The sequence below is a fragment of the Lissotriton vulgaris genome, chromosome 10, assembly GCF_964263255.1.
Source record: "Lissotriton vulgaris chromosome 10, aLisVul1.2, whole genome shotgun sequence".
Taxonomy (NCBI): domain Eukaryota; kingdom Metazoa; phylum Chordata; class Amphibia; order Caudata; family Salamandridae; genus Lissotriton; species Lissotriton vulgaris.
The window spans coordinates 483,429,004-483,455,544 of NC_141698.1; the positions used below are offsets into that span (position 1 = coordinate 483,429,004).

General features: G+C 47.6%; 1 protein-coding gene across 1 annotated transcript in view; it reads left to right on the forward strand.

Moving 5' to 3' along the window:
* Positions 1-26,541, forward strand: part of PGAP6 (post-GPI attachment to proteins 6) — a 654,474-nt gene that overhangs the window by 364,835 nt on the left and 263,098 nt on the right. Inside the window, exon 9 of the mRNA XM_086941336.1 lies at positions 24,445-24,581. Within this exon, the coding sequence (XP_086797462.1) occupies positions 24,445-24,581 (137 nt within the window). The remainder of the gene's footprint in view (positions 1-24,444; positions 24,582-26,541) is intronic.

Genomic DNA, 26,541 nt, shown 5'->3' on the forward strand with positions numbered 1-26,541 from the left:
TTCCACCATCAAGAAGATGCCCCCTCTAATATTTTATTTGGGTGAGTATCTTTACGGGGAACGTTTGAGGTGTGACACTCCCCAAATAAATGCATTCTTGGCCTGGTAGTTTGGTCAGAGAGCCCTGAATTGGGTCTGCTGTAGCAGTGTTGGTTGCTCATTGTGGGTCAAGAATACAAAACAAAACAGTGACCTGCTGTAAAACAGGAGAGAGAGGACTATGCATTTGGTGGATACATTTCAAAATGTGAAACCAGATAACCTTGAATCAATACCAGCTTTTCTTCCTGTCCAAATTGTGAGATCCTATTTAAACATTTTATTTCAGAGCCTCCTTTCACTGTATTATCACATATGAGAGCACTTTTAAATACTTGAGTTCAGGATGTGTGCTGTACAAGCACCTCTTATGATTGATTTAATAGACTAAAATGTAGCTCCATCTACAGTAGCAATCTAGGCCACGTTAAGGGTTTACATGACTACTTCAGGGTTTACATGTAGGGCCTAAGGCTTTTCGCAAACTGCATTTTACAGTCCATTTTATGGTACTGTAGTAGTAGTACAAACATACTATAACATGCTAATCGCATACTGCACTTCTAAACCACCACTGTTTTTTGCAGTAGAACTTTAGAAGTGCAGTTTGTGGGGGCGTGGCCTGCAGCCAAAGAAGATGGCTGCATATTGGGAGAGCTGCTGTAGCAGATTCATTCACTACACCCATAATCCGACACCAACCGCTAATACGAACGGCACCTACCGCCTTGTGAAGCTGTGGTGAGGCGGCTGACAGCTTTTTAACCCTGCAATGCTCCGATTTACTGTATTCCTCGGCTGCCGATGGGGGGACCGGGCCGTGAGTCCGGCAGCGAGAAAATGGCTCCTGCTGCTGCTGAGCTCCGATGCTGAAGCCTAGCGTCTGCTGGGGGACTGGTGAGGCTGCTGACGTGCGGCTGCTGAGTGTCACTGCGTGGGCCCACGAGGGTTAGCGCAGGTGGAAGCCGTGTCACGCCTGGTGGCTGTCTCCCGTCCTGGTGGCTGTTGGCTCGCTGACTCTATCCTGTGGCTTTTGGCCGAGCGGGGCCGAGGAGTGCTGAGCACACCAGAGATAGGAGTGCTAAGGCCGGCCCTGCAGGAAACGCTGTGCCGCTGTCATCCGCAGTACCTGGAGGCGCGGCAGGAACAACGGCAGTGCAACTGGGGCGGAAAGGCAGTGCAAATATCCTGAGAACCCTGGGCGGGCGGAGCCTGGTCGGTCTGACTGCTGGCGTGCCTGGAGGGGGTGAGGCGTGGTGTTGAGGCCCAGACAGAGGCCTAGAGGTGTGTGAGGGCGCCGCCACAGGGCCTGTGATGGACAGTATAGTGGATTGGAGCTGTACTGGACGGCGGCAGCGGCCGTGGCAGGTTGGCGGTCGGTGCGGTCACGAGTATTGGAGTCCACTTCCGGGGTGCTTGGAGTGTGGGGGGTAGCCCCTACTGTGACAGTCTTGTTGGCACCGGCGCTGGCTTGCATTCAAACTGATGCTTGAAGGCCTCGGGGGCAGCGAGAGCTGACCCTTTGGGAAACGTGGAGGCCTCCTTGCTGCACACCAGGGTTCGTCCCCTCCCCCCCGGCGCGCCAGGATTCGATCTGCGCCTGGGTCTACGTGTGTGGAGCTGGCTTGGGGAGTGAAGTGAGCCGTCAGATTGTGGCCTTCTTAGTAGCCGGACACACTGCGGAAGGGCCAGAGACATTGAGAGTGGTGGTGGTTGAGGGGGGGAGAGGGGGGGGGGCACAGAGCCATCCAGCGGGCACTAAGCCAAATCTCAGGGGACCCCGTGGCGCAGCGCCGCTCGCATCCCGGTGAGTGTTTTGGAATTGGACTGGGAGTGTGAAACAGTGGGCTGAATCGACCTCCGAGGTGAAATTCAGGGACATGGGCCGCAACAGACCGCCAGCACAGGGCCAGACAAACCACATTGATAAGTATACGGTCAGCATGGGGAGAGAGGAAGATCACCAAGGAGGGAGCCAACAAAGCGAGGCACCAGATGATGGGCCTGACCCATCGCTTAAGGACATCATGTTGCCCATAATGGAGATGCGTGGCACCATAAAAGAGATGTGTGGCACCATGGAGCCCAAGTTGGACTCAGTAATAGAAGAAGTTAATTTACTTCGCGCAGACCTTGGAAAGATGTCAGATAAGGTTGCGGAGGCGGAAAGTGGCATTGGCAGCCTACAATCTAAAACGAAGAGGCTTGAGGAGCAGGTGGCCACACTTACGAAAAACCTAGCAGACATTGGCGCTCGCCTGGAGGATCAGGAGGGCCGGGCATGGCGCAGCAATATCGTGGGGGTTCCGGAGGGCATGGAAGGCCTGTCTACAGACTTCTTTGTGGAGGATCTTATACTTAAGCACTGAAGCCGAAGCGCCTATCCAACTTCTTCTCGGTGGAGAGAGCTCACCGCGCATTGGGGGGGATACCCAAGCCTGGGGCCCCTCCCCGCACCATTATCACTCGAATCCTGAATTATAGAGACCGGGACACCATCCTGCAGGCTTCAAGGGTGTCCGGAGACCTGCGCCTAGACAATGCCACAATCCGCTTTTTCCCAGATTTTACGCTCAATGTACAGCGCAAGCGGAGATTGTTCAAAGGAGTCAAGAGGGCCCTCAGAGATCAAGGAATAAAGTACATGATGTTGTACCCTGCGCGTCTTAAGGTCCTGGAGGGGGAAAAGGCGTTCTTCTTTGACTCGCCAGCGGAGGTGAGCGACTGGATGGAGGGCTGGTGGACAGTGGGCTGTCAGAGCGGTCCACGACGCTCAACCCACAACCGTACCAGACAGGGGACCCAGAACAGCAACATTCAACCACGAGAGTCCCAGCAGATCGAGCAGACATCCCTTAAGTGACTCAAGTGGTACTGATGGTATGGGGCAAATTGGTTATGGGAAGCAGGAGGGGCGGAGTGCCTCCTGGGTCCATGCCTGCCGTGGGTGGTCGGGCGAGAGACTCCGGGACTGCGGACCCCTCTAAAGTTGTATGTTTTGGACCCTTATTGAGTGCATTGGCGAACATTTAAGGTTTCCGGCATTTGTTCCTTGAGTTGGGGGGGGAGTATGTGGGGGGTTGGAGGGGTGGGGTCCATGCAAAGTGATCCCTCCTTGGGGTGTGCACTCCGTTAACTCAGTAAGTCTTCTTCTGCGGATGCAGGCTTATGTTCCCTCATTCTGTTATGGGGCTGATGGGCCGACAGGCACTCTGCCAGTTTAAGAGGTGTGTGGTTGGGGGCCACTTGGCAGGGAGGGGGGTACGGGTGGGGTGGGGTACATGGGTTGTTGGGGATATTTATGTTTGACTCATGGCGTCTCAAATCCAAATGTTCGGTTGTTAATTGGTATCAACAAGCAGTGGCATGCAAAGGATCTGGGACAGGTTAAGTCCTTGTACTTCAGTGGGTGATCAGACACGCATAAAGATTTGGTTGTGGAATGTAAATGGACTGGGCAATAAAATAAAGCAGACACAAGGGTCGAAACGTCGATGCTTTTCATAGGTCCAGTACCACCAGGATTCCAATAGGAAGAATAGGAATCTTTGGCTTCAAATCAGTGTCTGGTCATCCTAAAAACACCTGTGTATATATTTGTATATAGGAAATTGTTCACACTGTATATATTCCTCACCTTTTGAGCACCTTGCACAAATGTCACTCACTTGCACTTCAACATTGATTCCGATAGTCTATTCGTGCAATGTATGTTAACACTGAATGAAGCAATTCTGTTATAAATACATAGTACAATCCTTTGACTTCATGACTTATTTGTTGCAGTACCTTTTTCTAGAGCTGTGATTTTTGGGGAGAGATAGTCTTGGATTGCATTATTAGCATTGTTAAATCACTTTCGCCTCTTTCTTAACCGTACTTATTCATGGTTTCGCCGCAACTGGGCTTTGGGCCGGCCTTCTGCAGCTGGGTGCGCCTGTTGTATGAACAGCCGGCAGCAAGAGTGAGGGTCAACGGAGTGGTTTCTCTGACGTTTTCCCTGCGTAGGGGTACCAGGCAGGGATGTCCTCTGTCCCCTCTTCTCTTTGCCCTGGCCCTGGAACCGTTTGCCCACTGGATTTGACGAGACCGATCTTTCTGGGGCCTGGCACTTACGGATGAGTGGGAGAAGCGTATATCCCTATACGCTGATATTATATATGGCCAGATCCTACCATTCCATGGCGCAGGCGCTTCATCTCTTCGAATTATTTGGTAGCTACTCCGGTTACACGATTAATTGGGCCAAATCCTTGATTTTTCTGCTTTCGGGCCCTCCTCAGCGGGTCCCGACGCGGTGTCCTGCCTCGATAGTGACTGAGAGATTTAAATATCTTGGGGTGTATGTTACCAGGGACAGGGCATAGTTCTTCTCGAAAAATCTTGAGCCGCATCTGGCGCGGTTAGCGTCAGACGTTGCCCACTGGAGATCCTTGCGGCTCTCCCTGATGGGGCGCACCGCGCTCTTTGAAATGCTGGCACTGCCACGCCTCCCTTATATCCTGCAAAACACACCATACCCGGTCCCTGGGGGGGTGTTTAGGCACATATCTCAGGCTTTGCGGACGCTGCTTTGGGATGGTGGGAACCTGAGAATAGCATTGCGTAAGCTCACAAGTGGGGTGTACGACGGGGGGGGCACTGGCTCTCCCGGACGTCCAGTTGTATTACTGAGCGTCCCAGTTGCAGGTGATCAATGACAGGACATATGTTACACCGTCCCGCGCATCCGAAGAACGACCACCGGTGGGAGATCCTTCTCCCACCTCGTCGCCAAGACATGGAACACCTTCCCACTGAGTCTACGACAGACCCAAGACCTGCTGACTGTTCGATCAGTAGCGCCCCCAGCGCCTTGAGACCCTCGCGGGTATGTAGTGCGCTTTACAAATGATTGATTGATTGAATGATACCATGTTTCTTCTTTTTCTCACACTTAATATCTTACAATGCCCAAGGGACACAACAGTAGTTTGACTCTTTACTACACTCTCACTTACTTTCATAAAGTCTGACCATATGCCTCTCCTGCAGGAATGTTGCTGCTAAATTGTGTCATTTTAGATTGGCCTCTAGTTGAAAGTTAATAATGTTTTCCCTGTATACTTACCGGTCCCCAAAAAAGAGGGTATGATGCACAATGCACTCAATATGGTACTACTGTGTTGTTGCATTCTTGCTTATCAAATGCAAGTTGACAAAGTGACAAGACATCGTTATCCTTCTCAAAGAAGGAAACTTCAGTGTGATGATTTACCTGAAGTCAGCCATCACACATTTTGACTAATACAAAGCCCAATATATACCTGCTCTTTGTGATAAGTGTCAAGTATCATTAATTCCTATCACAGCTATTCAAAATTAAGAATACTTCAACAGTAACACATGTTGACCATAAAGCCATATTAGTTCACAACCAACTCAAAGAAAGTAGTTTCTGATGGGTTGATAGAGACAGAATGAAAGAGGTGGTCATTATAATTTCAGGCGGTTTATGACATGTCAGATAATATTAAGAAAGCAATGGTTTTAGTTCTTGTGCTACGCTAGTATGCTACTGTATACCAGTCGCAAGGACGCCACTCATATTGGTTGTGCAGGTACAGTTGATGGCTACTGCATTCCATTAATGATAGGAACAGCATTTATAGTAGGGTATTCATTTAATTAGATATCATATTCTCTGTCAGTTTTGTAAATTTCTTTGGCATTAGCAAAGAAAAGGACACAAGAGAGGTCATCCCCACCCCTCATTTGGACTATTCTCATAGGAATATCGAACATGTTAAGAATCAGTTTGAAACTAAATTCAGACAAACCTAGGTCTTGCTTTTTGGCCCCAATGTTTCCTTTTGGGCACATAATTGGTGGCCTCCGGAACCTGGGAATCTGCCCACTCCAGCAACAAAGGCTAAGAATCTAGAAGTAATCTTTGATACAACCTTATTTTTCAAACATCAAGTAACTGTCATCACTTCAACCTTTTTTATTTTAGAAATGCTCAGAAAATGTTTCCTTTCATACCTCAGGTTCTTCAGAAAACTGTTGTTTGCAATTTTTATCCTTTCCAGGCTGGACTACTACAACAGCTTTTTTGTTGGATTACAGAAGGGTCTTCTGGCCAGGCTCCAAGTTCTTCAGAATGCGGAGGCTCAATTTCTGTTAAATATACACAGGCAGCAGTCTGTGAGACAAGGGCTCCTTTCCCTTCATTGGCTTCGCATGAAGAAGAAGAATGACTCCAGTGCCTTATGTATTGCCTTCAGTGTCGTACATAACACCGGACCAGACTATCTTAAACATCGGTTCTCTTGGTATATCCCTCAAAGAAATCTGTTTTTCCAAAGCCAGCTTGGTCAGTGTTCCAAGATTTTGACTCTCGATGTGGGGTGGCAGGAGCTTTGTCACCGCCACTTCCAAACTGTAGACTACCCTACCTGTTCACCTGAAGAACGCGCCCAATTTGCTGTCAATGAAAAAAGCCTTTAAAATGTGTTTTTGTAATCTGTAAATACGGTTTGCCTAAAAATTCAGGTAGTTTTCTAGCTTCCTTTACTTTCTTATAATCTTATGCTCGTCTTTTGGAAGTCCCGGACACCTTCAAGCATTAGCTTGCGCCTTATAATTATAAAATCAAAATAAAATCATGTCAGACACCAAGACTCTAATTCCCTGAGCTGAGCAGCATGGACTTATGATGGTTGTGAGTTTGTTACCAGGTGTATTCAAAGCTAAAAGACTACTTTCACTGTCCAAGAAAGTTTATAATATTGGTTAGATTCACATCTATCCAGGTCAAGTAGCTGCTTTGATAGTTTACCTGAAAACCAAGGAGGTTACTTCACTCTTCAGAGTATTGGTTATGCAAGCTTTTGTGAGAGGGCTTAAACCGAACATGCACTTTCTCATCTCTTGCATAGACCTTTAAAATAGGACTCACTAAAATCGGTGTTGTCTTATTTTGAACCAATCCATAGTTCTTCTTTCTAGTATCGTTATGGTGTTGAAAGTTAAAGTTCTATATTCGTTTGGGAGAGTCAAGAATATCTCCAAGGATACAGATCTGTAAATGATAAGATTGCACAGTAGGTATCCCCTAGACTGTGCCACTAAAACTCCTACTAATTTGCATAGACCGGCTGTACCTCCTCCTGGTTATCGACCACATCCAATCGGACTCTTGGCAGCTCAGACCCAAGTTTATGCAGGCCGCGGTGCAGTGCTGTCTATCACAGACTCTCTAAACTGCTGGATCTGTCATCTCTGTCTCACTCATCTTGGAGTCCCAACAGCGAAGGACAGATATGCCCTTTGCATTAGGCTTATGGGAGTATGACAAGAGATGAACCATCTAGAAGTTGAGAAAATAAACCAATATAAAGCCACACGTGCTTTATGTTTCACCATTAGGCAGGCTTCAATGAGAAGTCAGGTTTTGTTGTAGTGAAGTGAGATGAGTGAAGCTAGTTTTTACAGGCATAACAAATAAATTTGCCGGAGAGAGAATTTTGGGGGGGGGAAAAAGAGTTGGCAGAAATCACTAGTAGGAGAGTGGATTGGAAAAAAAAGAGGGGTGAGGAAAGATAAGAGTTACAAAGAGAAAAGTGAGGAATAGGAAGAAGGTGAGGATGAACTAAGAATTCAAAGCAGAAGCTGACAGAGTAAGGGTCAAGGGGAAGATAAATATAAAAATGATTCATGGAGCTACGCGGGCATCCAAGATGGTCGCGTGAGCAGAGAGCTCCTGAGACCCGCGCCACCCTTCTTTATCTATCCTGCATATATCCTGATCACTTCGACGGGCTTTTGGAGTACTACTCTCACTGATGCTGTCGATCCTTTTTTGGTTGAAATCGGACCTTGGGGACCATTTTTCTATCGTCTTCAACTTTCTGGCCTAACCACAGACGCAACCGGGGTCTCGACTGCCTGTTATGGCCGAGCTGTAATGCAACAACAACGGCTGTCTGGCATCTGGCCCGCCGGTGGTGTGCCACTTTCACTTTCGGTTTCCGGCCTCATCGTCTCTGTCTCCTCCTACTCTGTCTTCGCCTGCCACTCTCACAGTGAACGCTCTCCTTCCTTGGGCTGGCAAGGAGGCCCGTGGCATTCTCTCTTAAAACCACACTTCAGAGTTTTTGGACTTATCATCGTCCCGCTGCACCTGGGTGTCTTCGGCCGCCGCTGAATGCAACATGGCGACAAAACCTGAGGCGGAAAGACGCAGGAAGGCTGTAACTCGGGGGGGGGGGGGGGGGTCGATCCAGTCTAATATGATCGAGCGCTACACCCAGCCGAGAGGCTCCCCTGGTGTCACCAGTGTTGGCTCTGAAGGCCCTCGAACGGACATGTCGTCTTCCTCTGAAGTGTCACTCCAAGACCTTTTGGCCGCCATCTCTGGACTTAAGGCCGATATGAGTCAGCAATACGAAGCCATCGTGTCCAAGATAGACACGGTGGCTGTGGATGTTACTCTTATTCGAGCCGATCTGGCCAAGACGAACGAGAGGGTGAAGGCACTGGACTTGAAGGCGTCGAGTTTGGTGACGGACATGGCGGAGGCGCAATCCGAGATTGGGAATCTGCGTTCCTCACACGACCTACTGCTCAAACGCATGGAAGACTACGACAATAGGGCCAGGCGGAACAACATACGCCTGGTTGGAGTGCCGGAAAGTGATGGTGCTGCCTCGATCGATTTACTGGTCGAGGAACTTATTGTCGCTAAACTCGCTCCTGTTGGACTCAGCAAGTTCTTTGCCGAAGGGCGCGCCTATCGTTTCCCAGGAGGTCAAGTGAAGCCAGGAGGCCCCCCGAGGCCTATCATCGCAAGGCTATTTCACTATCGAGACAGAGACGCTATCCTACAGGCCGCTCGTAAACACGGCCCGTTGAAATACGACAATAACTCTATCTCCATCTATCCTGATTTCACTCCCCAAGTGCAACGACAGCGATCTGGGTTCCTCGGAGTGAAGCGTCGTCTAAGGGACCGGGGACTGAAGTACGCCATGTTGTTTCCAGCTCGCTTGCGGATTGAGTTCAGAGAACGAGCTTATTTTTTTGATCAGCCGGACCGTGCTGATGACTGGTTGGACTCGTTGCCGACAGATGACACTGAGAGCGGAGGCCCTGGTGGTGCGGAAGGTGGCGCAACGGCCCAGGAGTAACGTGGGCCCCCGGAGGTCCGACTTGAGACTATGAACTCTACAGAGTAAATTAACTGTGTGCTCTATGTTTATGCCCGTGGCGGTGCGGGTGATTTCTCCCTTCCTCCTCGGGGGGGGGGGGGGGGGGGGGGGTTCTTTGTGTAGATCAGATGGGGCGACAGGCACACTGCAGTTTGGGGTGGCTTTTTAGTCAGCAGGGGTGCAGGGTGGGGGGTGTGGTAACGGGTTCTTGGTTGGGGGATGGTTCTTGGGGACTTGGTTGTGTTTCGTTTTGTTTGTTATGTTTTCTTTTTCATGGTATGTCACTGATTGCAAATATTCCGAAATTGGGGTTGTGGGGGGGGTTTGGGGCAGATTGCCTTTGCTGTGATGGGGGGGGGGGGTGAGATGCAGGTTCTTTCTTGGAACGTCAACGGTTTGGGTGACAGAATCAAACGTGGCATTGTGTTACAGTTTTTGAGGCGCCATGCCCCTGATGTTGTGTTCCTTCAGGAGACCCACTTGATCGGTAATGCCTGTAAGGCTCTCGACCGTCGGGGCTACCGATTGGTCGCCCATGCTGGTTTCACCTCTGGGTCCCGGGGAGTGGGTATCATGGTGTAATCCTCCCTAGCCCTTGCGATTGACGATGTTACATTGGACGATGGGGGGCGGTATGCTGCTGTCTCCGGGAGGTGGGAGGGTAAACCAGTTGTGTTAGTGGTTGTATATATTCCCCCGGGGCTGCAAGCTACCAACTACGCCGACCTTGGCAAGACTCTTCTTAGTCTCCCTGATGGACTGTTAATCATGGGCGGGGACTTCAACTCTGTTATGTCTGGCGAATGTGATTGGCTGCCCTCTAGAGTCCTGCCGCCATCCCAGATGTGGCTCAATGAGATGGCTGATACTTTTGGTCTGGTAGATGTCTGGCGTTCACTACACCCTTCGCTCCTCTAGTATACCTTCCACTCTGGTGCCCATGGCAGCCTCTCTCGTATAGATTATTTCTTTATGCTGGCTTCCACTCTGTCCACTGTCCGGGAGGTACGACATCTTCCCCGGGGTATCTCGGACCATTCCCCCTTGATGATTAGGTTTTCGGTGGGTGGTCTGCTTGGTAACAGGATTCCTCCTGTCCCTCCCTGGCACTTCCGAAACCCCCGGCTCCGCTCTGATATGGTGAAGGCAATTGACCGTTACTTTGATGAAAATGTGGGCTCGGTCACCTCCCCTACTGTTCTGTGGGAGGCCTTTAAAACGGTTATCAGGGGCTCCGCATTATCTCTCATTGCTGCTGAGCGAAGGATTAAGAGGGAGGCTGTTCTGGCCCTTGAGACTGAGATCACTGCGCTTGAAAGTGAGCTGGGTGGGGACGACACGCCTGCGCTGTTGCACACTCTGGAACTGAAACAGGCTGACTACAAGGCTTGTGTTACTGATGCTGCTAAGTTGATGCGAGCGAATCAATTGGGCCGGCTGTATGATGTGGGTGACAAAGCTAGCAAACTCCTGGCATGGCTGGATAAGGCTGAACGAGCGAGTCGTGTTGTGCCTGTTATTGTTCGCGAATCTGGTGAGAATGTCTCCGACCCTGGCGAGATTGTTGATTGCTTTGTGGACCACTTCCGGAAGGTTTATACCCCGGTGAGTGATCGTGATGAGGCTGACTCCAGGCTGTTATTGCGTGATATAGCTCTTCCTACTGTCTCGGAAGAAGATGGCCTTGCTTTGGAGGCTCCCTTTACCGTAGATGAGATTGCCCTTGCCATCCGATCGTTACGCTCGGGTAAGGCGATGGGCCCGAACGGGTTGCCCATTGAACTTTACAAACTCTGTCCGGACAAGATGGCCGCCCATCTGCGCAACATGTTTCTCGATGCGTTTGAGGCTGGAAGCCTTCAACTTGAGCAGCGCCTAGCTACCATAGTGGTCATTTATAAGGATGGCAAGCCTCGTGACCACTGCATCTCCTACCGCCCCATTTCTCTGCTAAACGCGGAACCCAAAATCCTGGCCAAGGTTCTGGCCAATCGGTTGTTGAAGGTGATTTGCGACTTGATCCATCCGGATCAATCCGGTTTCATTCCGCACAGGAACACGGCCCTTAACCTGCGTAGGCTTCATGGTGTTCTCGCGAGGGCTGCAACTCTCGCGGAGCCGGCGGTGGTGGCCTCCCTGGACGCCACTATGGCTTTCGACACCATCGAATGGCCCTATCTCTGGGCGGCCCTCTCTAAGTTTGGCTTTGGTCCTAACTTTATTGCATGGGTCAGGCTCCTTTACGAACAGCCACTGGCTCAGGTTGTGGTAAATGGTAGATGCTCTGACCCCTTCCCATTAGGCCGTGGCACTCGTCAGGGCTGTCCGCTTTCCCCGCTTCTATTCGCGCTGGCGCTTGAACCCCTTGCGGCGTGGCTTCGGTGGGAACCCTCGATTAAGGGGATCCGGTGGACGCCAGATCTCGAGGATCGCGTCTCGTTGTATGCCGATGATATCCTTCTCTATCTCACTTCCCCTCAAAAGTCTCTTAACGTCCTCTTCGACGTTCTTACATCCTTCGGTAAGAACTCTGGATTAGTCATCAATTGGACCAAGTCCTGTGTCTACGTTATAGCCGGGGTTCTGCCACCTCTGCCTCGCAGGTTCCCCATTTTGGTGGCGACGGACGGCTTCAAATATTTGGGGATCTATGTCTCTACGGTCTCTTCAGTCCGCTATGAGCGGAACCTGTATGCTACGCTCCGCCGACTCAAGCAGGATGTGAGAAGGTGGCGTGAATTGCCCCTATCCCCATTGGGCCGGGCGGCGCTCTTCAAAATGATGTCGCTCCCCCGATTTCTTTACGCCCTGCAGAATTTCTTCGACCCTGTCCCTGCTCGCTACTTTCGCGAGGTCGAGAGTCTACAGCGACAACTAATTTGGGATGGCCGTGCCCGTATTGCATTGTTCAAGCTAACCCTCTCATGGTACGATGGTGGTATTGCGTTGCCGGATATTAGACGCTATTACTGGGCCTCACATCTGAGCGCTATCAATCATGCGACGTACTCTTCGGAACCTGCTCCCGCCTTTGCTTTGGATAAAATGTTATTGCCCGTTGGCAACTTTAATAGGGCTCTGTACTCAAAGTCACCCATCCGTCTCCTTACAGGTCCTACGAAGTGTGCGGTGCGGGCCTGGAGGGATGCTACTGTGGCCACGGGCTGGGGTGGTAAGCTGACGCGTATGACCCCACTGTATGACTCGGATCGGTTGGGCAACCTGTGGAAGACGAAAGGGTTTGATAAGTGGGACATGATTGGGATTAGTAAGGTGGAGGATCTGTGGGCACGGGGTGCTGTGAAATCCTTCGCTGTTTTGAAACTGGAATACCGGCTCGATGACAGGGAGCACTTTCGATATATGCAGGTTCGACATGCCTTGTCCTCCGTCTTTCCCCCTGGTACCGATATTCCGCAATCCTCCCCCTTGGAGGACCGTGTCTTGGGCGGCCATGTCCCCGATAGCACGATTTCCTTAATATATAAAAAGCTCATTAACAACAGGGCTGACCAACTGGAGAAACTTCGTGCTTCTTGGACGGCTGACGGGCTCAAACTCGACGACGAGGACTGGCAGTCCGCTGTGTCCTCCCCTAAGGAGGTGGCTATTCCGGCTCGGCTTCGTTTTGTCCAGCTGAAGATCCTCCACCGTGTGTATGTGACTGGAATGCGTCTGATACGAATGGGTTTAGTTTCGGATGGACGATGCAGGCGTGGGTGCGGTATGGATGGTACCTTCCTTCATGTTTTGTGGGAATGCCCGATGGTCTCGGCCTTTTGGTCTAGAGTGCATGATGTTATGGGTCGTGTCACCGGAATCCCCCTCCTTCCCGAAGCACGACGTTGCCTGCTTAATGTGTGGGAGCCTTCGGATTGCAATGCTGCTCAGACGCTTTGGGTCACTTTGGGCAACCTGTTTTCCGTATTACCTTTGTTTTTCCCCTTCATGCTCGCCCCCCCTCACCAGATGCGTTCCTCTATTTATCTGTTTCATCCCCCCTTTCCCCCCCTCCTTCGACCCTTGCCAGTATGATACTATGTGTTTGTGTGTTGTTGTTCTTCTCGACAAAATCATAAAATTAAACCTTTTTTATCCTATTTGATATGGTGCTATGTTCCACATGACAATGTATGCTCAAGAGATTGCTTTAACGGCGTACTGTCTCCTAATTTCGTCTTTATCCTTACGTCTGTGTCATAGCGGCCGGCCCCGCGGGGTTGTAGGCAGACGCTGTGTACTGTGCTTTTATAAATAAAGGTTTAAAAAAAAAAAAAAAAATGATTCAGGAGTGGTAGAACTTGGAATTAAGCAGGGGAAGGGAACACAATCCAACTTGGAAATAATTAATCAAGATGGAGTTGAAACAAGCATGTTTGTAGAAGGAGGTTGTTTTGTTGCATGTCTTTAGGTAGCAATCCTAAACAGATGGCGATGCCTGTCTTTTATTGAGACTTTACATTCCCTTGAAAATGTTAATAAGTAGGCTTATTTTTGAAGGTGGATTACTTCAATAAAAGTGATGAAGGCAAGTTTGAAGTTAATTCTTTTTTTATAGGAGCTGCTTTATTCTTTGTTATTGCTGGTTGTTTGTGCTACCCAGAAATAGTTGGGTGGCTCGTGCACTCAGTAGCCTGACCATCCTTTTTGCACTAACCACCTAGAGACACTGCTTAAGTCACAAGCCTGTAGCTAGATGGGGAAGAGAAGTGCCAGCCTGATTTCTGGGCGCCCACTTCCATGCCGTTGCTACCAAAACCTGTCAAATCCTTTTATTTTTAGTGCTTTTTAGAGTGCTGTATTTTTTAAGTGTTTATTCTGTGTTACAGAATTTGCTGTTCGAGGCAATGTGGGCTGCTGAATTCATATCTGTGCATAGATCGCCGCCTAGTGTTGGGTCCGGATGATCGCACATTGTTGTCCTGGAAGAGTATTCGAAGTATCACGAGATAGGTGGCTCCTCCCCTGGACTACAGTGCGCATGGGCATCGACTCCATCCCCAGATTGTTTTTTTCCGCCATTGGGTTTGGATGCATATTGGTTCACTCAAGTTCGGAATCAATAAAAACCTTTATTTTTGGCCAAAAGGCCTTTAGTTTATCGTCGGTATTGTCTTGCGATCGGTGCCCAGTTCTGTTCCAGCTCAGTTCCCGAGCCGGACATCCAGAGGAGCCGCGTGGCTTTTCAGCACTGAAGGCCCGGTCGACGCCAGAGGCCTTATTGACGAACTATCATGGAACGGAGCCCGTTCAAAAGATGTCCCGTGTGCAACTCGAAATATCCTCACATCGACGTCCACCCGGTGTGCAACAAGTGCCTGTCGCCGGATCACGATGAAGCCAACTGTATGGCTTGTTCTCGTTTCCGCTCCAAGAAGACGATTCGACTTCGACGCGCAGCGCGCAAGGAAGCCCAGCAGACGGCACCTGACCCGGTGAACATCTTTGATGCCGAGGACGATGAGGGAGCAGAGCGGGAGGTTCCAGAGAACCTGTCTGATCCCGCATCGGAGATCAACTCCAGCTACGACGCTGATATTGAGATGGTCGATACTGAAGACGTCGGCGACGAGGTAGGAGACGATGATGGGGCCTTTGGGGCCATGGAAGATAGCTCAAGCAAGGAGCTAGGCCCACAAACTGATACTGGGGCCGAGACACTTCATAAGGCTCAGGTCGAGGGATCGCCACATGGCCTTACCCAAGATCTTCCACTGGGTTCTACAGCCTCGCCTTCGGGCCCGGCTTCGGACACTTCGAAAGAGCCACCGGTTGCCAAATCGAAACCGAAAAAGAAAGTTTCGGTGTCTACGCAACCAAAAGCACTAGAGGCGAAATCGAAACCGAAAGTGCGTATTGCTTTGGTTGGCTCAAAGTCCTCTGAACTATCGGCACCGACGAAGCATAAAGGTGTTACCGACCCGGTGCGGTCGCTAAAGGGCGTCGAGCCAAAGACTGGAACACCGAAAGAACTGGTCTAAGACGTCGACTCGAAGATATCGGCGCCGAAGACCGTCGACACCAACAAAGGACTCGGAGCTCAGAAGGTTCTCGATCCTACGCGTCGATCAGACAAGGCTAAGGGCGGTACAAACCTTGAGTCCGCGCCTGGCAGAGGATCGAAGGAACCCGTCGAGTCGACGCAGCCGTCCGCCTCCTTCTCGCCAAGAGTTGTCAAGGACTGTGTGTGTCACAACTTTCGGTCCCAACACACACCAACTACGCAAACTAGTATTACAAAATTGGCTTTTGGTGAAGGATATTCACTGTGATTTTTCGGACCCCCCTCTTTTTGCTTATAAAAAAGAGAAAAGTGTAGCCAACCATATCGTAAGGGCAAGTTTACCAAAAATACCCAAATTGACATTAAGAGGCATGTTGGGGCTACCTCCAGTCACTGGACACCGAAAATGTGGGAACTGCGCGTGTTGTGACTCAACGGAAGAAGGTGATGTCTTCCGTTTGGAGAACATATACTGGAAACATACAACGTTCACTAACTGTCTCACTATAAAATGTAGTATATGGAATCTGGTGCCCTTGCCCCAAATTATACATCGGCAAAACAACACAGGAGGCAAGACCAAGAATTACCCAACACAAGTCCAGGATTAGGAAGCAGGTACCCAATACCCCCTTAGTTCATCATTGGACTACATATGAACATGGAGAAAAGGATTTACGTTGGACAATCATTTCCAAAACTGAGAATGACCCACGAGGTGGGGATATGGAATTCAAGCTAGCCCAGAGAGAAGCATTTTTAATTATGAAATATAATACTGCCTCATCCGGACTGAATGAAATATCCGAGGTCTACAGAGGAATTCCGGGATAACCATCCCCCTGTAACTGAGTTCATAATACTGCACCCAGTTTTTTTTAATGGGTCTTATTACCACCAGTCAGGACTTCCTTCACCATAATGCAGTGCAGTGAGTTCTGTCACTATAATCTAATCGGTTTTGCTTAGTATCCATTTTTTAAAGTAAATATCGCTTTAAGACGTGCTCCCGGCCCCTCACCGGTGACCGCGCTTGTCAAGGAGATTTCCGAAAAAGACGCGGCACCGCCTAATAAATCGGGTCTCCCCGCGATGAGACGCAGGCAGCACGCATACGGCCCCAGTCATGACGCACTACATGTAAAGCAATCAGCGACACAAGTAAGTAAACCTATGGACCGTTTCTCCGAATGAAATGCTAAGGTTCTGTAAAACCACTGAGACATTGTTTACATCTCAGACGTTTGTTCAAATTGCAGTTTCCGGCGCTTCGTACGGACATAATCCGACCAGTGCCGCCTTGGTCCAGCGAGAATAATTTCAACATTAGGTAAGCGGATCTCCAGCTGGCCTGCCCCTCAGCTAGAAGCTCTTTTCTTAAACCAATCAGTGATAGCCCCCTTTGTTTTCATTCCTCTGTTCAGGTTACGAAGCCTCACAAAGACGTAAGGTGAGCGTGTTCCTGACTAAGCTTCAGTTGTAAGGTACACTCATTGACTGTCATATATGTAATCCCGTCTATTCGTTTGTTTATATTTAGATTCACACCGGATATTGCTCCTAGACACAGGATAATTAAGGTAGGCTGTGGCAAGTTATCCAGTGGTTGTTCCTTAGTTCTTTCAATCGTAAGTTTCAGTGCAGCTAGGCTAATTTGGTTTACACATTTTTTGTTTTGTAGAAATCGTGTTTTGGTCCTGAGGAGAACCCCTGCACTAAGGGGGTTCGAAACGCATCGACCTTGTTGGTCCAGTGTCATACAAAAGATTGTAAATAAGACAAAATATCTTGACCAGTCTTGATTAAGTTACTTTGAGGACTAATGCTTGCATCAATTTAGGTTTATGTAGCACATAATTGTATAACATTCTGACACGGACCTTTACCTCAGTGGTATTTGTTGTTTGTTATTATTCTGTAATGTTTTTCTTGTTAAATGTTTTTTTGAATATAAATGGTATGCATGAGGAATGAAAGTGGCCAGTGTGGTTGATATAATAATTTTCGCGTTGTAAATACTTGTATAGAATGTGTATGTTGTTGTATATTTTGTATATATCTTTGGTATGCACAAAAAAAGTATTGTTTGAAAATAAGAAAAATTTCTGAAAAACGTTTTGAAATAAATTTGAAACAAACGTGATTATAGACTGTCATGTTTAATTCATAACAGTTCTTTTGGTTATTATTCAAAAAGTAAACCCAGTACTGGCATCTGTTGTGTTAGCTCAGTTCAATTTTGACTCAGCCTTGCTGTAAAGGAGTCTAGACCCTGTTTCGTTTTCTTTCGCCTCCTTCTCGAAGCAGGTGTCGGAATCGCTGAAGCGAATTAAGGAAAAGGCTTCGGCTGTCGGACCAAAGGATACTCCACCTCCAAAGCCTGCCAGTAAACCTCAAAAGACGTCGGCGCCCATCCAGTTCACGCTGCCGCTGAAAGTGGTACCGAAGGCCTTCGCCCCTAAGGTGGCCGTCGAAGCGTCCAAGAAGGTGTCCACGGGGCCGAAGCCCACGACTGCGTTACCGGCCACAAAGCATCGACAACCCTCGCTTGAAGAGCAACAGGAACAATTCATCGATGCCGACACAGGCAGACTTTCTATTTACAAACGAAAAGATCGCCCCGGAACAGCCTATGGAGTCATATAGAATCCCATTGAAAAAGAAGAAGGATTCTACTACAACACCCGTTCTTGTAGAACCTATCTCTCCACGTGGCCAAGATGTCTCGCCCACTTACTCGTATGTTGAGACAGGGGAAGGTGACAATGAGGAATACAGCTATCCTGTGCACACTGATCCAGAAGATCATAATGAACCCTGGGCGGACGCTGCTGACCCAGGGGATCCACACGCTGCCCCAGACAGTCATGTGTATGCTGTGAAAACATCGCCTACTGAAGACTCAGCGGCGTTTAATGCACTTATTGAAAGGGCAGCCAAAAATCATGATTTTCAGCTCCATGCTGACCCTATTGAAGTGGATTTTCTGTTTGGCACCTTTTCCACCTCAGAGAGGACTGTCAAGACTCTGCCAATGCTGAAGGGTGTCTTGAAACATGCTGGAGAGATATTTAAGGAGCCAACAAGGGCCAGGGTGATAAACCCCAGAATTGAAAATAAGTACAAACCGGCGCCTGGGGACCCTACCTACATTAAGGGACCGTTGCCGTTGGACTCTCTGGTTGTTTCCAATGCCCGGAAGAGGGCTAACTCACAAACAGGTGATGCTCCTCCCCCTGATAAAGAATCTAAAGTGCTAGAAGCATCGGGGAAAAGGGTGGCAGCTCAAGCGGCCAATATCTGGCGCATTTCAAACACTCAGGCACTCTTAGCCAGATATGACAGGGCCCATTATGATACACTGGAGACCCTGTTACAACACTTGCCAGATAAATATAAGGAGGCAGCAGAGATGCTCATACAGGAGGGGAAGCTCATATCAAATGCTTCTATCAAATGTGCACTGGACGCAGCAGACACCGCGGCCAGGGCCATTAACACAAGTGTCATGTTAAGGCGACATGCCTGGCTCAGAATATCCGGGTTCAAGCCAGAAATATAGACCACCATACTAAATCAGCCGGTAAACCCTGATCATTTATTTGGCCCAGAGGTGGACACCACCTTGGAGAAAATCAAAAAGGACACTGAAACTGCAAAGTCTATGGGGGCTCTTCAGTCGCAGCAGTTCAGGGGTGGTTCTTTTCGTCGCTCAAGCAATAGAGGTATTTCCAGAGGCCAGCTGTCCCAGCAAACACAGTACAATAAAGGTGGCTCGCAAACCACATACACCAAACAAAGTAGAGTGGCTATCGTGGAAACAGCGCCAAGGGCAGAGGTCGTGAAAACAACAGCTCCAGATCCTCTGCCGCTAACAAACAGTGACGCCTTGTCACTGCCCCCGACCATACAACACCGGTCGGGGGGGAGACTACAACAGTTCCTTCCGGTCTGGAAATCCATCACCACAGACAGGTGAGTCAGAAAGCTTATCCAGTACGGGTATTGTCTGGAGTTAACATCCACTCAACCCAACATACCCCCAAGACACCGTCCTATGTCCTCAGAGCATTTGCACTTATTGCAGCAGGAGGCACTCGTCATGCTGCAAAAAGGAGCAATCGAACTCGTGCCTATGGAGAAAAGAGGTACAGGAGTGTACTCACTGTACTTCTTGATCCCAAAGAAGGACGGGTCCCTCAGACCCATACTGGACCTCAGACCCCTCAACCAGTACATTCTGTCAGAACACTTTCACATGCTAACGTTGCAGCAAGTTCTACCGTTGCTCAGTCAGGGAGATTTCCTCGCAACATTAGATCTGAAGGATGCATATGTTCATATTCCGCTACACCCCTCACACAAAAAATACCTCAGGTTCACCATTCAGAATCGGCATTATCAATTCAAGGTCCTCCCTTTCGGAGTGACAACGGCACCCAGGGTGTTTACAAAGTGCCTGGCTACAGTGGTCGCACACCTACGGAGACAAAACATTCACGTCTACCCTTATCTGGACGACTGGCTTATCCAAGCAAAGTCAGCCGAGCAGTGTGCCGCCCACATGTGCCACACCATTCACCTTCTTCACGATCTGGGATTCTCACTAAATTATCCAAAGTCCCACCTTCAGCCCGCCCACGTATGGCAGTATCTGGGCGCGACAATAGATACTCTGGCAGCCAAAGCACAGCCGAATTCAGTGAGGATCAGCAGCATTCAATCGCTGATACAAAAATTCAGACCGCAGCACTCGCTTCCAGCACGAGTGTTCATGCGGTTGATAGGCATGATGGCCTCCTGCATCTTCATAGTCCCGCACGCGAGACTACATATGCGTCCGCTTCAGGAGTGCTTGGCATGTCAGTGGAATCAGGCTCCAGGACAGTTGAAAGACCTAGTGTTGGTGACCGGTCATGCATACAACTCTCTGCATTGGTGGAATCCACAAAACCTTTGCAGGGGCCGACCGTTCCAGGAGCCTGTGCCACAGATCATTCTGACAACAGACGCATCTCTCCAGGGATGGGGAGCTCATGTACTCCACTACACAGTGCAGGGACTATTGACAACGCAGCAAAAGAAGATGCACATCTACCTTCTAGAACTGATGGCTATCTTCATGGCGATGAAAGCATTCAAAGTACATCTGTGCAACAAGGTTGTGTTGATCCGGACGCACAACATGACTGCCATGTACTACATTCAGAAGCAGGGAGGTACACACTTTCCACAGCTGTCTCATCTGGCTCAGAGCATGTGGAAGTGGGCCATTCAGAGGAACATCTGCCTCATGGCGGAACACCTCCCAGGCAAGGACAATCAGATGGCGGACCTGCTCAGCAGGTACAGCCACCAGATGCACGAGTGGGAGATACATCCATCAGTACTCCACCCGTACTTCCAGCAGTGCGGTCATCCAGAGATAGACCTGTTCGCCACAAAGGAAAACGCCAAATGCCAAAGCTTTGCCGCCAGGTTTCCACACCCACAGTAGCAGGGCAATGCGATATGGATGAACTGGTCAGGCATATTTGCGTACGCTTTTCCCCCAGCACCTCTAATACCGCTGGTGGCACGCAAGCTGAAGCAACACTCTATGACACTCATACTGGTTGCTCCGATGTGGGCACGCCAACCATGGTACACCACGTTTCTGGAACTATCCGTGGTACCGCATCAAAGGCTGCACCTCACACCCAGGCTTTTGACGCAGAACCATGGCGACATTCAGCATCCAGATCCGCAACAGCTCAACATGGCGATCTGGCTCCTGAGGTCTTAGAATTTGGCTACCTCATCTTGCCTCCCGACTGTATGGATATCATAAGAGAGGCAAGAAAGCCCACCACCAGAGCATGCTATGCGGCAAAATGGAAGCGGTTTGTCATTTATTGCGCAGACCACAACATCAACCCGCTAGACGCATCTACTCAAAACATAATTTGTTATCTGTTACATCTATACAAATGCAATCTGGCCTATGCTTCCATTCGTATACATGTATCCGCAATAGCAGCTTCTCTCCAAAACAGGCAGCATCTCTCACTTTTCAGAGTGCCTGCCATCAAAGCCTTTCTGGAAGGACTCAAATGAGTCATTCCTCCCCGGACCCCACCGGCTCCCGAATGAAACCTAAATGTGGTCCTCACCAGACTGATGGGTCCACCTTTTGAGCCTCTACATTGATGCGAGATTCAGTTCCTAACATGGAAAGTGGCTTTCCTGATAGCGATTACATCGCTGCGACGCGTTAGTGAACTCCAGGCACTAACTATCCAAGAGCCATTCATACAGATTCACTCCAACAGGGTGGTGCTTTGCACTAACCCTAAGTTTCTTCCTAAGGTGGTTTCACAGTTCCATATCAATCAGATTCTAGAACTGCCTGTGTTCTTCCAAAATCCTGAGTCAGTGGCGAGAGAATGCTCCACACACTAGACGTCAAGAGAGCCTTAATGTACTACATTGATAGGACCAAAGATTTTCGGAAAACAAAACAACTATTTGTTGCCTTTTCGCCACAACACAAAGGCAACCTCATTTCCAAAGCAGGTATAGCCAGGTGGATCGTTAAGTGCATTCAGATTTGCTATCAAAAGGCCAAGCACACTCTAACCGTCCCCCCACGGGCCCACTCCACCCAGAAGTTGGGGGCCTCCATGGCTTTCCTTGGAAATATTCCTTTAGAAGACATATGTAGAGCAGCCACATGGTCTACCACACACACATTTACGAAACACTACTGTGTAGATGTGCACTCCAAACAGCAGGCAGCTGTAGGGCAGGCTGTTCTAAAAACACTTTTTCAAACTGCTGCAGCTGGCACAGGCGGCCGCCGCTAATGGAGGGACTGCTATGTATTCTATGCACAGATATGAATTCAGCAGCCCACATGCCTCCCCGGCGCCTGTAGCGGCTGCAGCACTCACAAATACTCTTAGCATTGTCATCACTCACAGTGTTACACTCCATCTTTGCCACAATGGCAAAAAACAATCTGGGGATGGAGTCGATGCCCATGCGCACTGTAGTCCAGGGGAGGAGCCACCTATCTCGTGATACTTCGAAGACTTTTCCAGGACAACAATGTGCGTTCATCCGGACCCAACACTAGGTGGCGATCTACGCACAGATATGAATGTCAGCAGCCCTACATGCCAAGAACAGATGCATACTGGTAAGTAGCATATTCGTTACTCTGTCTCTTTTTAGCACTGGCATCTTAGAACTCTCCAGTGAGCAGTACGCCTTTAAATCTCGCCTAGTTGTTATTCATTAATATTTTCTGTTGGTTTCACTCCCCTTTTACACACCCCTTTTAAGTCATAATCATAGTCTGTGAACCCCTGTGTAGCCAACCCATTCTAAAACTCATCAATTTTAAGAAGTACCTTGCTTGACAGGCAGAGAGAATACCGGGAAAAGCTGGAATCGGTCAGACGTTAACACCCCAACTATGCTGTATCAATGTACATGTGAGAGTGGTAGTCATCTGTTGATGGGAATGCTGTTAGAGTCTTTGAAATATATAGGTGTAAGAGTACAGGTTAGGGTCTTACCATGGCCTTCTGTTACCCCACAAAGTCAAGATTCCCCCATCCCTTATTTAGTAGAACCCTTATGATAAAGACAAAGAGTTTGTTAGAATGTGAGTAATCTGACTGTGGATCTTAGACTCATGAGGTTTGTTATCCAGATACATTTTTATGTCTTGGGGGTAAAGAGGAGGTCAGGTTTTAACTTGCGTGAAACCAGATGTTGGTTTGTGCAGTGAAAGTGTACAGTTAAATCATTTTCTCTTCTTCTCTAAGGCATTGGTCTATCAGAACCCTGAAGAATATCCCAACCACTGAATAACTAATTTGACTAAGTTGTGAGGGTCTTTTGAATGTAAAGATAGATAAAGTTCCTAATTGTCACCTCTAGATGCCAGTTAGTGAGAAATTAGGAAAACTAGTTCAACACCATATTTGTAAATCACATGTGCTGCATGGGGTTCCCAATAAGCCCGCCATGGTCACCTTTGCCAAAGTCTGCCGATAATTCTTGATGGAGCGTAGACACAAGCCTCATCTATCCCAGATTTCATGTACATCATCCAGGATCTTTGGAATGGCTCCTTCAACGCTAAACCCAAGTTGAAATCCGGTTTAATAGTCTGCCACCACAAGTTCCTGTTATGATTTTCCTTAGCCACACTAGATTAAAAGATGGGCGAAAGTTGAAGAGCAGATCTTTTTTTCCAGGTTGGCATTATCAGGGGATTTTACTATTGTTTAGGTAGCCTGGGAATGTGTTTTGAGTGAGGAAACCATTCAGGCCACACTAAATTAATTGGATTCAAGTAGATCGAACTTTGTTTGATCATGTTCTTACTTTGATGATCTTGATGGTAACCTGTCCGAGTTTGCTGATGAGGGTAGACCTTAGTTTTGAAATGATGGCTAGGCCTGCTACCTATTCCCTGTATTTTGAGAAAGGTATGTGTTGGTGCATATACTAAATGTTTTTATTTATAACTGTGGATATTTTTCAGTGAAGAAATCGAGGAATTCCGCATATTTGATGTAAAAAGATATAAGTGCGAAATCTGTGAAGGGAACTGTATTGGATTTGATTTCCGAAAAAAGAATGCGTAGAAAGATATTGTACATTTTTGAGTTGCCTCTAAATAATGTGGAATTTGGATGCAGTGTCCACAGTAAAGGAGGTGTTGCTCACTGGATTCCTGGTACTTGGATTCTGCTTTCAAAATATTTTGATCTACCTTGTAGCACTGAAATATGTCTAGTATATTGTTTTATGGTTTTTAGGTGAATATTTTAAACTTGTGATACTGTTTCTTGCTCTTGTTTAAAGACTATGGTCTTAATAAACATAACCTTGACTTGACTTGACTAGTATATTGAAAAACTTCAAAACTCTGTATCCCTGTGAAATTTGCTGAATTTTAATTAAATGCAACAGGCTTTGCCTATTGTTATCCTTTGGAAAAACAATTTGTGCAAAAGGTCACTTGCTGACACGGTATAATTATAGGCTGCCTGCAGTGTCTTAAGTGCTGCCATTGCATATGTGTTAATTAGACAAAAATACTTACTAGTACTGCCATTGTTTAATTGTAGGATAGGTGTGGTACACATTGTGTCACATGCTGCTGCTTCTAAATGCTAACATTTACTACAATGTTCTCCTTTTCTGATTTAGCACTTGCCAGAAGGTGAAAACCAAAGTGATGGTTTCAGCGGCCCTGGATCCATGCCCAGATGACTGTGGCCCATACGGCGAGTGCAGGTTGCTGCGGAGGCATGGCTACCTTTATGCAGCATGCAGCTGCAAGGCCGGTGGGTCTCACTTGTTCATCCGATTCATTGACATAAGGCACAGTGAATTAGTCTTTCAAACATTTTCATTTCTTCAGCAGCTGACCTTATTTTAAGGTTATTCCTCTATTCGCCTCTTTTCTATAGGCTGCATACCTCACATTATCTCTGCTCCCTCTAAGTTTTAGAACAAAATGATGTAAACTGTGCCTCTTTGATCTTTTTAACATCTTAAAATACTTACTCCAAATATAATGGAACTCCTCTACCTCCCATAAGTGCCTAGAATAAATTACCCCCATTTGCCATCTTCTGCCTCACTTTTTTTGTCCTGCTTCCAGGTTTGTGCCACAGCTCTATTTTTGCATTTTTGTGTTTTGTTTTTGGAATAGTTTGTACCAGACACAAGAATATCTTTGGTCGTGTAAGTCTTCCCTAGCACCTGGTCTCCTTTTTAATTGTGGTTTCATCTGTGACACTTATATTTTATTTATATATCTGTATATGATTTTTTTTTTGTTTTTACTCTTTTGTGTTCTAGGACTGACAGATAAACTTAAGCTAATGACACAAAAAGATCAAACTAACTACATTTTTAATTTTTACTGGTGGTTTGGCATTCTATCTCAACACTGGCATAAACCCTGATCACTTTATTTATGTTGCGAAGGAACAAGATTTGGGGAAGCTTTAGAATCTCTAAAATCTCACTTCCAGACCGCAATAAAGACTGTCCTGTTTTCAGAGTTTATTTTTGTGTGAATTTCAGTGGTCTTTTCTCAGTGTTTTCCAAACCTTGAAAAATCAGTGTTTATTCTGCTGCCTAACCTGCAAATTAGACAAAAACTGTGTGTTTTCCAGTGTTTACAAAACATGTGTTTTTTTGCATTGATTGTTCTAAAGCACCTTTTTAATTTAAAGGGGAAGTAATGCAAGGTATCTAGTGACTTCTCTTTGGCATTATGTCCAGTGAATTTATGTTTGACTGGTTTAACCCCTTCCGCACTGCGCGAATTTTCGTTCTGTGCTGGGGTTTTATTGAGTGGGCGGGATTCGGACGGCCCCTGGCCGTCATCAGCACCCGCCCACCATGACATCTGACGTCCGGGGGCCGTCCGAAGCACACAAGGGGTTAAGCATAGAAAGTCAGTGTAATGCACTCTCACTCATTCACGTTTCATTACCCTCTCTCATATCTTGTTACCTCATTTACTCACTTTGCCATGTCTCTGTCTGGTTTACAAGACTATTATAATAAATAAATTCCTGGACAAAGTTAGAGGGTCATCCACCTACTCCTTATTGAATATTATAACATTGCAGTGGTGGGAAAACCTGCCTACAGCATAGTATCTTGTGAAACTTTGAAAATGTTGTATTTCACCATACATTACATTGTATTTTGGGAATTGAAGTACTTCTACTAATATTGTAACTATGGGCCCTAAAGCCCAGCAGTAAAGCACAGTTGGGTAAAAAGCTAAGATTAGCTGACGGTATCACACAATAGGCACCTTGCAGCTGTGAATGTTGTTGGTGTGTGGAAAGTCTTGTGTCATGTCTTCACTATAATCCCATGTGCATGTTTTTTTTCTTTTTTATTGTTTTGGTTCCAGGTTAAATTAAACGCCACATCATCTGGAAGCTTATATGATCAGAAGATATATTACATAATGCAAAATCTACATTGCAAATAACTCTGTCTTTGATTGACTCCCTTTGTTACGCAACGTGCATATATTTATTTATTTATTTATAAAGTTTTATATAGCGCAAACAAGATCCCGAAGGATATCAGAGCACTTTACAATAAGTTGGAAGAGGGGACAAAATTAAATGTACACAGCAATTGTGGAAAAAAATGCTAAACAGTAAACAATGGTACACATACAGGGTATAATATTATGCAGAAGAGACGATCCGTGACAGTTAGTTGTGCCATGGAGATAGAAACCAAGAGACAACTGCCTTATGAGTGCCT